This window comes from Pseudopodoces humilis, chromosome 4 (assembly GCF_049639895.1).
Source record: "Pseudopodoces humilis isolate 2021_Gansu_Grassland_sample_001 chromosome 4, ASM4963989v1, whole genome shotgun sequence".
NCBI classification, from domain to species: Eukaryota; Metazoa; Chordata; class Aves; order Passeriformes; family Paridae; genus Pseudopodoces; species Pseudopodoces humilis.
Window position 1 is genome coordinate 44,804,695 of NC_142203.1, and position 16,622 is coordinate 44,821,316.

Below are 16,622 nucleotides of genomic sequence, written 5' to 3' on the forward strand. Positions count from 1 at the left end.
CTTTACAACTGTATGAAGAGTTTATATTGGTATGTCATCCAAATCCAATTCCCACTGAGATGAGTGCCCTGAGGCACTTATCTACCATTCTATGGATGACATCCTTGTCTGTGCATCGCAAAAAGCTTACCTAGATGATACACCAAGGAAGACCATTCAAACCATCGAAGAGGTAGGCTTCAAGATTCACAGGACAAGATCCCAGTACGCCTGCCCCTGGACCTACCTCAGACTTCAGATCCATGAGCAGATCACTGTACCCCAGCAGCTCTCCACCTGGGATGACCCGAAGACCCTGCAGAATCTCCACCAACTCTACAGGTCCATCAACTGGGTGCGTCCCCTGCTGGGAGAGGTCCTTGCGCTGCTGTTCAACCTTCTGTGGAAGCAAGGACCTGGATTCACTGCGTGCCCTCACACCCGAAGCCCAAGCGTCCATCGCCACGGTTCAGGAGGCTCTGTCCTCACGTCAAGCACATTGCTTCGAGCTGCACCTGCCCTTTCAGATGGCAGTCCTAGGTAAAGCCCTACAGTTTCATGGTCCTATTTTTCAGTGGGACACCCAGATGAAATCATTTTAGAATGAGCGTTTTCCCACAATCAACCTACAAAGACAATCACCACCCCTCAAGAACTGATAGCTGACCTATTTAAAAGGGCTAGGGCTTGCCTCCACTCTCTTGCAGGGTGTGAGGTCACATGCACCTTCCTACCACTGACTACTGGGGATCTGAAGCATTTGCTCCAGACCAATAAGAGCCTCAAGTTCACTCTCAATAGCTACCCAGGCCAAATTTAGATCCATTTGCCAAGCCATAAATTGTTTAATTCGGCTTTCAATCTGGTCTCCAAATTAATGCAAAGCAGGAAACCTCTCAAAACACTGACAATTTTTACCAATGGCTCGGGGGCATCCCAGAAGGCAGTGATGACTTGGAGGAATCCCAGGACACAGAAGTGGGAATCTGATGGCCAAGTGGTGGGAGCATCCCCACAAATTGCTGAGTTAGCAGCCATCAGAAGAGCTTTTGAGAAATTCCAGGAACCTTTCAATTTGGTGACAGATTCAGCCCATGTCACTGATTAGCTTTGAGAGCAGAACATTCTTTTCTAAATGAGGTCTCCAATCCAAATTTATACTACTTACTTTCTAAACTAATCTATCTTATCCCTCACAGAAAGCAACCATTTCATATTATGCATTGAGGTCACACACGAACCTCCCAGGTGGCATTGTGGAGGGGAACAGAAGAGCAGTGTTACCAACCTACACGGCAAATCCCATGAATTTTACCACCAGAATGTACCGGTGTTAATAGCAATGTCCAAAGAGCGAGTATGGTCGATTGTTGTGACTTGCCCCAACTGTCAAAACTATCAGATACCAGGTTTTGGGGACAACCCACAGAGCTTAAACAGCTGCCAACTTTGGCAAACTGATGTGACACACTTCCCATCTTTTGGGAGGTTAAAATATGTGTCAGTCGGAAGATTCTCAGGTGCAGTGTTTGCTTCAGCCCACACAGGAGTGCTTGCAAATGGACCGCTTACACCTCCCAAAAACTAAGACTTCTTCAAACGGTACAGGGTGAAGCACACCACAGGACAATCAATTGTAGAATGGACACATGGTACCATCTAGTGGATCCTCGATCAGCAGTGGTGGGGGGGCACAGAAGTCATGTCTCCCATTGACTCTATAAGGCTCTCTGTTATTAACTTTCCAAATTGCTCTTTTTCAGAGCCAACCTCCCCGTATTCCAGCACTTCTCAAACTCAGCCCAAGCTAAGCTCAAGGAGAAGCTGCCAATGCTGATCAAAGATCCTGAAACCCGACAAATATCTGGTCCTTTCCAATTGATTACCTGGAAGAGGGGGTATGCTTGTGTGTCTTCCCCATCCGGCCCCAAATGGATCCCAGGGAAAAACATAAAGCCATACCTAGGCCCTGAAAACACTGCTCCCTCTGACAATAATGAAGTCTCCGAGTTAGCCACTGACCAATAAAGATCAAACCAGTTCTGCCTGGAGATGAAGACATTGCTGCCAACCACTACTCATAGCCAACCATCTTGTCACCAAGTCTCAAACAAGACACATCCCTGAACTAGACATTGCCACAGGCCAGAATGATCTGACAATTGCTGCTACCCCGTTACTTCCCACAAACCTGTTCAACCCCTGATATGTTCCCAAACCCCACTTATACCCCTACACTGTTGCAGTCCATAACCTCAGGATCTCGTCCAGGAAGCTGCAGTTCTGGGGACCAGCATGGAACACCAACGAGATGGGCTCCCGCTTCATGAAACCATTTATTCAGCATGGGAACCCTGAACAAAGGCCGAGCAGGGGCTTTTGAGGGACAGAACTCTTAACGGTCTCCACCCTTGAGGGTCAGGGACCATTAGAAACACAACAAGGGAAAAACACCCCAGAGACTCAAACCCAATCAGAACTCCTGGGCCGCCCTTCACAAGGGGTTTGGGGTGGGACAATGTAACTCTTTGTCTCCCCCCCCAGCCACATTGCAACATCTGTTCCTTTTTTTTTTTTTTTAATTTGAATTAGGAGCTTAAACTGTTTCCAAAACTTACACCATAAAATCTCACCTCTTCCACAGAGCACTCACTTTGCTTTGTGGGACACTAAAAACTCAGTAACAAAGCACAATAAGTAAACAGAAAAAAACACAATTAAAAACAAACACTTAGATTAAACAGTGATGGTACTCAATACAAATATAATGGTTTTTAGTTCAGTCTCTTCCAGTTTAGGATTTTCTTTCAGGAAGGGTGCAGCTCTTAGATCTCCTCTCACAAGGGGCAGCGTTCTTAGATCTCCAGCTTCGGCTCTGGTTCCGATGTGGGTGTCGCCACTTTAGATGTTCTCGGTGAAACACTGGCTTTGGCAGATCAGGTTACAGTTTCGATTTCCCTGGAGGGGGTGTTGCCCACGATGGAAAAGGCAGAGCCCCCAGGGTGGAGCAGCCAAACAAAGGGCTGGGACCAAAGCAGGAGTTACTGGGGGAAGGGAAGGTTCGGGGCCAGAAAAGAAGGAGCAAGGCGGGAAATAAGGGATCCCAGACCACGAGGCCGGCGCCGTCTTGGGATGGGGGGGTCCGGGACGGAATTTCCCGGACCGGGAACGGGGAATATGGAAAGACAGGGGGTGAAGGAGGACACGGAACGGCGGGCAGACGGCAGCAGACCCGCATCACTCTGGATGTTCTCTGTCCCTTGCCTGCCTTCAGGAAAACAGGGGATGGGATGGCAGAAAGATACATGGGTGACGGGAAGATGGCAGCAACCCCAAGCCTTCTTGGCATTTTTTCACCCTTTGTACTGCCCTTAGGAACATAGGAGAGGGGAAGATACAGAGAGGTATACACTAAAAAAAATGAGGAACTTCACAGAAAACAAAAAACAGTACAGAGGAAGGGCCATACCGTCCATAATCATCCATAATATAATCGTCCATAAAGGTCCTTCCTATGTATATAAAAAAAACCAAAACCATCCATAATACGTCTTGTTGGGTGATGTTAGATGTTTGTCCCGGTGTTTGGTCTCGCAGCTCCCCCACCTCCGTAAGCCCTTTTTTTTCTCTATGCCCGAGGCACTCTCAACTTGGCCCTCCTGCCAGGTCTCTCGAGTCCTCCCTTCTAGGGCGGGAGTCTCGCCGGCTCTCAAGCCATCAGCCAGGGACTCACAGTGTCCATGGAGCCGGTCCTGCTGTTCTGGTGCTTCACCGGACACCCGCATTCTCCACCATTTGTTGCAGTCCGCAACCTCAGGATCTTGTCCAGGAAGCTGCAGAGTTCTGGGGACCAGCATGGAACACCAACAAGACGGGCTCCCGCTTCATGAAACCATTTATTCAGCATGGGAACCAACTCAGATCCAGAACAGAGAGCCCCGAACAAAGGCAGAGCAGGGGGTTTTTGAGGGACAGAACTCTTAAGGGACTCCACCCTTGAGGGTGGAGTTCAGGGTCAGGGACCATTAGAAACATAACAAGGGAGAACCTCCCCAGGGACTCAAACCCAATCGGAACACCTGGGCCATCTTTCACAAGGGGTTTGGGGTGGGACAATGTAACTCTTTGTCTCCCCCGAGCCATGTTGCAACACTACACTGCATACCTACCTTCACACTTCAGTTCCTCCATCTCTCCCATCCCAACCTCCTCACACCCACTACCTTTCAGGATTTTTTTTAATAATAAATAAAGGAGAATGGAAGGGAAAGAGGGTGGAGAAGTAAAAAGAACAACCTCTCTCCCTGACCTAATGACTTAACAAATTCTGTTTAATTCCCTGACAGAAGCCCCTCCCTCAGAAATACCTACCCCCAGTGTGAACATGATCTACCTTGATGTAATCATTATCACCGCATGGATGCTCCTGAGATCACAGCATGCCTTCAGCTGGGTAGTCCCACAATTCAGTCATACCTTATGGATCACCCTAGTGAAGTCCATCCAACAAGAAAACATGCCTATCCATGGGCTTGGTTGACAACCCACTGTCATCATGCCTGGTCAGGATTCCTTCTAAGCCCAGTGAAAGCCTCCCCATTTGGAGGTGGCCCAGCACGGAGAACACCTGGGACTGGTGGACAGAGGCTTCACCCAAAGAACTGCAAGAATTGGATCTACTATGGTGATCTAAGGCCAGCTATTGTCTTCAGTTTTATTTCTGGAACCCATCCGTTAATTTTATAAGAGATGTAACCCCATATAAAAAGATTTACAATTCCGCCAATTGGTGCAACTACATTATCAAAATGCCATTTGATGCGTCTGGCTCCTTCTATCCCAGAGTGCTTCCCTGGGGAGTGCTCCTCCTCTGTGGAGACTGGGCTTGGGCAGGGATCCCCTCGCACCTTAGAGGAGGTCCTTGTACTCTTGGCCAGCTTACTGCCCTCACCCCAAACATAACATTGCTACAGGATTGGCAACAGAAAAATAGATTGGCACACCAAAAATGATCTTATACCAAATTCAATGAAAATTGTGATCCCAAAATTATTGGTCCAAAGGCAAAAGAATTGCAGCGTCCTTCCATAGGTAGCTGTTGCAAAAAGCCTTGGTGAGCTATCTCACCTGGGGTGCTGGCTCGGTAAGCAGGTCAACACAACATCAAAAATCCTCAGTGATCTTCAAGACACGACCAGGCATGCCATTCTGCAAAACCAAGCAGCCATTGATTTCTTCCTCTTAGCCCATGGACACAGGTGCCAGGACTTCGAAGGTGTCTGCTGTTGCAACCTTTCCTCACATTCTCAGTACATCTCCAGGAGCATCCAACTGCTGAAAGAAGACATCAAACAACTCAAGGTCGAAAAAGAAAGAATGGTTTCAAGACTTCTTTGGACATTTGGGGCTCAAGGGATGGGTCACTTCTCTTTTAAACAACATTCTCTGTATTCTTTAGTGGTTTTTATTGTTTTATGCATGTTTTTGTGTCTTTTACGTTGCTTTAAAAAGGCTGCAAGTGAAGCAAAACAACAAACAGGTTTCAAAATATGACAGGTTATCAAACTGACTTACTCTGTTTATAACATTTATCTATCTAACAGAAGTCATATTCTCAGCTATATGTTAAAAAATGGTGAGACTTTCTGGTAAATATATAAAACTCTGTACTAGGAGATATTAGAAACCTTAAAGAACAGGAGTTAGTAAGCAAAAATGTAAAAATTGCTGAATAGTTTATTTGTATACTTAACCCAAAAGTTTGTGCATGTTTCTGAAGGAGACATACTGTTCATGATAGGTAAAACTTAAATGAAACAAAACCTGTTCCAATATAGAAATAGTAATGCTTCTTCATACTTAATTACTTTGCTGTGGAATCCTAATGGCTATCAACAATTACTCCTTCTCAAAGAAAATACTTGCACTATTCAAATCCCAAATATCTGGGGAGGAAGGTTATCACTCTCCCATAAGCATGCTACACCATGATCTATAATAGAGGAAGTGATAGACCTTCATTGATCTGAACTGCAAGAAATGTAACAATCAAAGTTTTCTCAGGTCTTAATTACAGCTAGAATACTTAAGAATTTAAGATTAGACATACAAACACAACTATCTGATCCAAAATCCTAAAAGCTTTAAAAGACAAAAGGTCTTTACTACAAAGTTCTTAGAAGAGTCAGGTGCAGACACAGAATCATACCATTAACCACACACAGGCCCCATGAAGAACTGAAGAGCACTGCCTCCAGCTCTTAGAACTACCTTGACCCTGTCTACCACCCACAATATGCCATCATCTTCCTAACTCTAACCACCATCTCCTCTCTCAAAGTCAACCTTTCAGAAAGCAAGACCCAAACAGAACTAAAACTATAATCAGATAGCCTCTTAATTCAACTATGCAATCATCACTTGAAAATTATTAAACTTGTTTTCTAATGCATCAATTGATCTGAAAACTTCTTCTGAAAACTAACTTGGTAAGTTAGACAAGTTTCCCTAAGGAACTTTACAGTTGTGGATGGTTAATTTTTTAAAATTTATCTTAGAAAGAAAACAGAGAAAGTGAGTAAGTGAACCAATAGCCAAGTAAAAGAATAAACAGTTCTGAAAAACAGTATGCACAGCTAATTCTGATTTATTATTGGTAGTTAAGAATCTATCGAATGCTCTGACTTTAGGACATAGTTTCAAAATATGGGTTCTCAGAATAAAGTCTGGGATTGGAGAGAAAAAAAAAAAAGAAACAGATTACTGTTAAAGCAAAAAATACACCTGTAACAGAGCTACACACTAGCCAACAGTTTACAGCACATTTCTAGTTAAATGCATAATTTTCAACCTATCCAATGCTTGGTAAAACACTCCTTCAAACAAAAATGTCAAAGAACATAGTTTATAAACACAGATCTATTATCATCATGAGTGGGCAAAATTTAAATAACTTTAATATATTATAATTTATAAAATTGTAATATATTTAGATAATACAATTATTTATAGTTAATATAATTTAAATAACTTATATTATAATTTAATATATTTTGCCTTTGTGATGTTTTCTTTCAAGCTTTCTAGATACCACATGCTTGCTAATGCCCCCATAAACAGTTTCACACGTAACCACCCACAGCTAAAGAAAAATGTTCTAATTATTAGAAGTTAGGTACACAATGGAAGATGTCAGAAGCCTGAAATATAAACTGACACCTCGTATGCAACTTTATCAGCAGTTTCTCCTGATGGCATAGGATACTTTCCCATGCTTCTTACAGGATAGCCCCCCACAGACATTCAATGCAGTGTATCTGACTGGCACTTACATATCATATTTGGATCTGCTGTCACACCTTAAAATGGAACTTGATAGGAATTGCAGTAATCAACTCTTCCGTTTTAAAAGGATAACAAATACAGAGAAAAAAAAATATCTTCAAACAACTTCATTCATTAAGCTATTTTGTATTTAAAATGTATTTTTAAAAGTCCATTGGAATATGGGGGGAAAAAATTCAGGCACTGTCAAGAAGCTGATGATGATCAATGACTGAGACAAACTCCTGTTTAGCTAATTAGAATCACTGATGAGCAATAATGATGTGAGCTAAGAATATTTGCAGACTTCTTTAGGATGAAAAATGGAGTGAAGAGAGGCTGTCAATTTGTACAAGTTCTAAGCTCCAATCAGTTTTCCCGTGAGTACTACCTATTTTAAATGTTTAAAACAGATGCATTTAGCTACAAAGATTATCAAGATTCAGCTTCCCACAAAAATGAAGAAACTGAGAAAATATTCTTAAGCTTGACACATTTCCTCTGTTATGATTTTTTTCCTGTATTACACTCTACTCGATTATATAACACGACAACGTACTTGATGTTTGGCACCACGTTAATGGTGTGCCAAAAATGAACCATTAGATTTTGAGGAAACATTTATCCATGAATGAGACATGAAAACAGCAAAAACCTTAATGCTTTAAAAAACAGAAGTCTGGTAAAGTTTCTAAAAACAACATCCTTCCTAAAATCTTCAGCAAAAGCAGTATAAGCAAAGAGGTATCCTGTACTGTACCACAGGTCTTAATCAAACAAGAACTTATACATTTGTCAAAAAAAAGTAAGCAGTCATAAACAATTATGTCCCATTTAGATTAATTAAATGAAAATAAATTTAACTAATAAATTGAATTTGCTGTTTAGATGTTTCATGGAATACATCCTTTCAGTTTTGCAAACCACTGAATTAAAAAAAAAAAAACACAAAAAAGCGCAAAACTACAAAAAAACAAAAACAAAAAACCTCACAAACAACAAACCCAACAAAAAAAATCCCACAAAAACAAACAAACAAACACAAAAAACACCTCAAAACCTAAAACATATCTAAAACTTACCAAATTTGGTCTTTAACAGAAAGTTAAGATTACACAGCAAGCTTTGGACAGTGTGGTAAAACAGTAAGGGCTTCATTTTAACAGTGTATCTCTCTAACGACAATAAACTGCTTCTAGAAACACTGCTACTTCTGAAAGACATTTTCATTGATTCAAAAGGGCTGCAGAACTAGAAAGGCTATAAAATATCAGTTGGTGTTATGCAGCCTTAATTTGACTACCTTATCTCTCTGTCCTCCAGCTCCCAAGTATTTTAGACTTCCACAATTCACACATTCTCTGTTTGTATTGAATAGAGCATTAATCACCCATTTGCAAAGTGAAGTTGTAGAGTGTAGACTGTCAATGTTATGGTAAATATGGCACCAATACTGTAATTACTGTGTACAGTTCCATCCCTGTGATTGCACAGTCTGTGGTTTGTAGAAACAGAGTCTATGCCGTAATCTTCCAAGCAGAAACTTCACTTTGTTTCCATGTATCAAGAACTGACTAAAAAACAAAAAAAAAAAGAGCTAAATAGTCACTTTATGAAGAGTTTAATTTCATGTAAGAATCTAGAAGATCCTTATACTTCATGAACTGCAACTGATATACATAATTACTTTTTTCTTTTAATACTTACAGTTGGTACTTTTAGAAGATTCAGACAGCATGGAGCAAAAAAGAATTTAAATAAATACCACACAATTTGCATTTTTCTAACTGCTTTTCTAACAGCAGTTACTTTCCATAAAAAATTATATATACCTATTTTTGTTTCTTTACAAAAATAATTTAAGGTCTAATTACAAATATTAAATGAAATTGTTTCCTTAGTAAATCATCTATAGAGCCAGTTCTATATTACATGATATATATCAAAATGAAAAAGCATCATTACAGACACATAAATTTTCTTGCATCTTTAACTTGATTGATTTAATTTATTAGATGATGTATTAAGGAATAATATTCTCATTTTAAGCATATGATGATGCCTTATTTTAAGCAATATACATAAAATACCAAATATATTTTTGCACTAATGTAGTACAAAAAATAGTGACATTTTTGCCCAAGAATTTTGCAAACATTTTTCATCTAAAATACGCAAGTCTTTTACAGTGTTGAAAATATCAGCACTTCAGAACAGACTGCTTTAACATCTGCGCATCACCAGGGTTTCCCCCAAGGATTTTTAAATGATGCCTGCCTGTGCTGAATAAAGTGCTAACTTGCACCTTGCATTTCAAACTGTGTCCTGAGCAGCCATCCAGTTGGTACAACACCAGCTGAATTCCCAGAGGCCACTGTTCAATCAGGCTTGACTGCAATTATCATGTCAATATTTTGTGCTCCGATATGCAGATATGCACACATGCAAACTGCATAATACCTTCTTCTCCATGGAATGTTGACTTATGTTCAACGTTCTGAGAATTTTTAATGAAACAGGATATTAAACTTTCATTAACTGTAGAAAATCACAATTACTTGACCTTAGCCAGAAAGGTTGTACTCTTATGCTTTATTATTCTGTCCACTGTATTGAGTGATAGTAACTGGGCAGTCCATTGTATTTTAAATTCAGAGTGACAAAATGGTCATGGCTTACATCTTGTTTACATCATTGTCCTCCTGTCATTGTGTTTCCTGTTAATTTGTAAAAGGATGTTTTAAGAAAGCTTCTGCACAATGTTTATCATCCCTTCAAAAAGATGCAAGATACAGATTTTTATTTCAATTAACATAGGTATCTATAGTGTTTATTCGTAAAATAAATTCACTTATCCTTTTACATAAAAAGTACTCGACATTTTCAGTAAATTTGCACATCGTCAGTCAGTGAAGAATCAATGTCAACCTGTTTATGTTTCTTCCACAATTTGCTACTCACATGATGCTGCAAACCACAGGGTAAGCTCCTGGAATTACCTTTCCAAAAATTCTTTGGTTATTTTTGATCTCTTTTCAGCCATATTTTTGTCCAGCTGTTCACCTTTAGACAGATGTAACTCCTCAGGAAGAACAACAACAAAACTCTCAATCACTGTTACTAACATTCAGGTTGCCACTGTTCCTTAACAGTGGCCCGAAATGATAAATCCATTCTTTGCCTTTGCAAAGATCTGCAATAAACAGCAAAGTTCAAATCTAGATGTGGAAAAACCTCTCTGTAAGGCAGGCTTGCCAAAGGTAAGTATCTGTAAGGGTATCATCTCACATAATACAATTCCCATGTACCTCTACCAAGTCTTGTATCATTGCCACAGTTTGATCATTAATGGATCCTGCTACATCTCCCTTCCAGAATAAAGGAAAAGAGTCAGCTAGAAGCCTTAGAGGAAAATTAGTCTGTTGACTTGTCAAGCTTTCATGTGCTATAGAAGGAAGAGTCTTAAAGCAGAGCTCTGAAGTTTGCAAAAGTGTTTCTAAACCTTTCATACTCTCATCTGAACCCAACTCCATTTCAGTTTACATATGCATTTACTTAATAAGAGCTATTTTCTAGCACCTTGTTTTAAATCATAAAAAAAAAAAATCTTTCAGAAGGCAGCAAACTAGAAATAGCATACTCTTTACATAATACTGAGATCAATAGTATTTAAAGTAGCTGGAAAGTATACTAACATGGGTAGTAGTTTTACAATGGCTTGTTTAAAATACCTGGAGGCTTTTACATATCCCAAAGGCATTTCTCATTTGCACAGTAAAGATAATTTTTTGTTTATATCTGAATATTAAATTGGGAATATAGTTATAGTTATCCGGCAAGAACTGCAAAGACTGCTGAAAAGTGTAATATCATTGGTGTATTACTGGAATCAGCAGCATAGCCATAAAAAAGTACAAGTTAAATTTTTAAAATTTTAGGGCAGGAGAACTTCTATTTTGGGGCCATGAAAGCATTTGAAAACAACAGACAAATAATGGCAAGGTACTAGTAATTTCTCCCTACGCCCCCCAAATTATATCTTTTAATTTTCCTGGGTCGTTTGGAAAAAAAAACTAAGGAATTACTGCAATTCTATATTACTATAAGGAATACTATAATGCTATAAATATAAATTGCTGTAAAGTTAGTACTGCCCACTCAATTCCCCCTAATATGTATTTTCTTTTCTTCACCACACATATGTGGTGTAAGCTGTGTAGTGCTAAGTAAACATTTTGTCCTGCATCTTTTATTTTCATCACTGTAATCTCACAAAAGAAGCCTAGCTGTCTCTTTCATCAGTTAAATGACTGAAATCCTCTGGACAATACTGTTTGATTCTTTTTTTATATATATATTTATATACATATATATGATCTAGGCAGGTACACATGCCTGTGCTTTCTTAGATTCTGTCTGCTTCCATTACTTATCTGGCTTATATGACCTCAGGCAGTCTCTAACAAAGATCTGGCAGGAAATGGAAGTTCCTCGGTTATGGAATTTTTGGTGGAAAGAGCACACTGAAAAATTAAGCTATGCAAACACTGGTGGTATCCATGTCACAAGAAGAAACAAAAAAAGGTTCAAATCCATCACATTCTGTTTGTTTCTATCTCAAAATCTCACAATAAGCCCGAGCAAGATAGAAAAAATTCTGAACTTGAATATGACTGGGTCTCTGTTGTCTCTAATATAGATAAGAAGGAATGAGACTTACGTGGTTTTGAAGTCTATGAGACTTAAATGGTTTTTATCAGATTTTAGTGTAAATTTCCAATTTCCACCTCATCTGATACAACTGTGTATAATATCGAAAAATGGGCTCCAAGCAGCACGCATCCTCCCAAGTGACATGCTTCAGGACTCATCTTGCTTATAACAGTTATTTGATGATCCCATCTTTTAAACTCTTTAAACCCACATATTTTTCCCAGATTAACAAAGCCAAAAAAATCTATTGTCCTGCAATTTTCTGGACAGCAGCAGTGGTAGATAGCAAATTCCCTGTAAAGCTAATCCATGCATTGGAACTAAGATAAACTGATAGTAGCATTAAAAAAGCATATTATTTACTCCTATAAAGTAGGGAATAAGAAAAAAACTTTTCCGAAAGGATGAGAGTGTGAAGAGGTGCAGTCATGAAACTGAAGCTACTGAGGAAATCATTATGGAAAGTAATAACAGGAAAAGTGAGGATAGAATATATGGGTCTGTAATTTGTTGTGCAGAAGGTTCACAGGTAAAGCTGGGCTAGAAACTATTTCCAAAGTGGCAATTAGACCATACTCAGGCAAAAGAGATGAAGCTACATCAATTAAAGAGAAAAATACACACTACTGCTCCATCTGTCAAATCAAAGCAACCGAAAGTTCAAAGCTGTGATTAATAAAACTCTTATATACTGAATGGGTTTTATCCAAACCTATTCCAGGATTCTCAGGAGTAATGATAACACCTAAAAATATGCTGTGGAAGCAATTTCTTCTTTCTTAATTCCATAATTCAGAGAAGCATGGAAAAGCTGTGATATACAAGTATAGCCTTGAGTTCAAAAAGGTTCTAAAACATTAGTGTAATTCTAAAAGAGTAGAGGACATAAAAAAAAAACTAGACAAGCACGTTAACAGAATTATATTGGCAAGGTTTCACATACCAATCATCAGCCTCTATACAGTGCAAAACACATACGGAAAATTTCAGCTTATTATCTTGCTTTTGTGCATGAAGGTGGTATATAAGAGTGCCACATTCATTGTATCAATAAGAATACACAAAATTACCAATTTCTGTTCTAAATAAAGCATAACATAATTTAAAGCCGGGGACAACTATGAAGCATAAAAACACTCCTAGAATGAAAGAATGAAGAATAATAAACAAAGAAGACAGACTGCATCTTATATAGGCACATAATTCAAGAACTCCAAATAATTCCTTTATTGACCATTATTTAAATCCATGCTTTCTAACACCTCTATGATTCAATTCATCCTAATATCCTGATTATTTTTACATGCAACATAAATAAAGAATGTTAATAAGCCTGAACACCTGTTTCTGCCTTCTTAAGCTTCAGGTGAAAGAACTACAATTTTCCACATTGTTCAGCTATGTATAAAATGTGGTTAGGATAATAAAGTTTTTTAATGTTTTCAATATAATTGTGCTTATATACAGGTAATGTATGTTTACATATATTAAATACTGAATTTATATATTTTAAACAGTTCTCTCATTTTTTTATGTTTTATGAAGGAAGATGAATTCTACTACCAATATCCTTATAAAAACATGACTAACTTTTATCGGGAAATAAATAATTATGATTTTGCATTTCAACATAAATGAAGGATGCTATGTATTCGTGCATCAGTCTTCATCATATATTAAAACTATTTCCCAAATCAAACATGACAACAATAGTAAAAATAGTATACTGTCTGAACAGCCAGGCTACTACTCTCTGCAGTTAAGTGTCCCAGTACAATGCCAGCAGTTACTTGATATCATCACTGGCAACCACATGTAAATGCCCCAATAACAGCCTTCTTAAAATAAACTGCATGTCCTCACATCATCACTGTCTTCCTCTGGATATGAACCCATTAGACACTGTATTTTTGGACAAAAATTTTCATTGCTTTATGCTAGGCAGAACAGGGGACAACACTATAAAAAACAGTGACAGAGAAGGGATCTCATCAATACATACAAATATCCCAAAGGTGAGTGTCAGGAGGATGGGGCCAGACTCTTTTCAGTGGTGCCTCAACATGAGGCAGAACTTCTTTGCACTGAGGGTGGCAGAGTACTGGAAGAGACTGCCCAGGGAAATTGTGGTGTCCCTCTCTGGAGCCACTCAAAACCCACCTGGACACATACCTGTGTAACCTGTTCTAGGTGACCCTGCCTTGGCAGAGGGGTTGCACTAGATGATCTCCCGAGGTCCTTCTAACCCTAACAGTACCATGATTCTGCGAAATGCACTCCCAGCCAAAGATGTTAATGCTATATTTTCACAAGTGAAAGAACATGTACAGATGAAGTCCAGAAAGGAAAGGTGTGAACAACAAAACATGCCTTCTAAGGTCAAAGTACTCAATGGAAACCCAAAGGAGACAGGACCCCCTATGAATCTGTAACAAACTTCCCAAGTAAAATTGGCACGACTTTAAAAAGAGTTAAAATCCATTATTTTTTTCTTTTTAAAAAATTCCCTTTTTCATTTAAAAAGAGGGAACTCATGGCACCTTAAAATAATACCTGCAATACTGACAGCCACTTCATTCACATTCTCCTTATCTTTGGCCTACAAAATATCTGAATTCATAAATATTGGCATCCCAAAACAATCAAACGAATACTGTGATAATTAGCTAACAATTATAGGAATCAGATAATAGTAAGTACCATGAAGAAATCCTCACCATTACTATCCTCAGAGGAATAAGCTGCAGAAGATCCTGTTTGTTAATGGAGACGGAAGCTCTTACAGTCAGGGAAAACTTCTTCCCCCAGAGGGTGGGTGGGCACTGGAACAGGTTCCCCAGGGAAGTGGTGACAGCACCAGCCTGAAAGAGTCCAAGAAGCATTCAGACAGGGCTCTCAGGCACATGGTGCAACACTTGGAGGGGGTCCTATGCAGAGCAAGGAGCAGGACTCAATGATCCTGACCTCTTCCAATGCAGCATATTCTATGATCCTATGATAATTATGGATTCTATTACCAAGTCTTAGCTTTTCACTTCCTCAAGAATTCAGATAAACATAACTTATATACAACTGTTATCCAGCAGCTTATTACACTGGAAAACTACCAGTCATTTTCCTCCTCCTGCTCTTTCAACAGGAGAACAAAATATTGCTGTACATTTGTAATTTAAAAATTGTATTGAACTGCAGCACAGCAATCTCACTGAGAACAGATTTTAAAGTCAGCTTCAACCTGCATCAAAAAAGAAGAAAACTTGCAATGTATTCTAGGCGCTCTTGACAAAATGTAACAATTAAATTTTTTCAACACATTTTTAGAACTCTACATAGTTCTCAATTAGAAAGATAAAAAATATGGTATCAGAAGGAGATGTTGGTTGTTTTTTGATTTTAGTAGAATATTAAATCTTCAAACTCACCTTTCCACAACCAAACTGACAGATTAAGTAAGATCTGGTTTGGACACCTGGAGATGTTTCCAAAGAGACCACACAAATGCTTTATCAGCCTTAGAAAAAGGAAAAAAAAAGAAGAAAAAACACATTACATGTATAATGCCTTTTACTGACAAAAATAAGTTATACTGAGCATATTCAAAAGACAATTGCCAAGAAAGCCCTACTCTAGTGAGAATTCCCTGCAAGTTACTCACTTCTCCATGAATGACAAAAACACAGCAAATAGTTCTCTTGAATATACAAAGTTTTAACCATACAGAATTTTGAAGTAAAACAAACATTCATAATCAACATTAAAATAGCATGCAGTGCAACATATGGCAGCAGAAGTTACACTATTCAAACAAGGCTGCCTTTTGCTATATCTATTACTGTTACTGACACAACTTCTATTAAATGTTAAGCCTGCTTCAAGGAATACCCGCTTCAAGATTAAGTTCTACCACTTGCAGCTTTTTGTTTCAAAATACACAGTAAAAGAGTCTTCTAACACACACTCACCTAACCTGCAGTATACAGAAGTTTCAGAAAAAAAGCTCAAGTGAGAGCAAGAAAACAGTGTTCTTTACAAACAGACTTCAGAAAGTTTGTGAAAACCAGATGTCAGCTGAAATCTTTCCCACATATTTATTTTCTACTACACATTAGTTGTTATTTTTTCACTGGTGTCTTCTTATTCCAATATGATTTTATTACTGGAAGCATCAATATTTGTTATTTTACAATTTAAACCCATGTGTTAATTATACAAAAATGTTAGAGGAGAAAAATAAAATCCAGCAAAAGATGAAGACCAATAAGAAAATATGTGTTCATGTTATAAATCTGTATTGTGATATTTGCTTTCACAAGTATTAAGATGAATATTATATGTTAAATAATTTTTGGCTATGTATGTACTTTTTTTTCTTGCTAACAAGTTTTAAGCTTAAAGGAATCTCCTAAGTACCAGCAAGGAAGCCCCAGAGGGCAAAGACAGTGGGGCCCAAGCTGTTGTCAGTGGAAGAACAATAGAGCCCAAATTGTTATCTGAAGCCAAGATCAGGCCGTCAGCAGCAGGGAAAGATATGAAGCCCAGCTGCCCTCAAAGGAAGGATGAGGGGCCCGGACTGTTATCAACACTGACCATTTGCAGAAGAAAGGAAA

General features: G+C 38.7%; 1 protein-coding gene across 1 annotated transcript in view; it reads right to left on the bottom strand.

Annotated features, from left to right (window-relative positions):
• Positions 1-16,622, bottom strand: part of CNTLN (centlein) — a 197,961-nt gene that overhangs the window by 163,685 nt on the left and 17,654 nt on the right. The window contains 1 exon segment of the mRNA XM_088054637.1: positions 15,438-15,526. Within this exon segment, the coding sequence (XP_087910763.1) occupies positions 15,438-15,526 (89 nt within the window).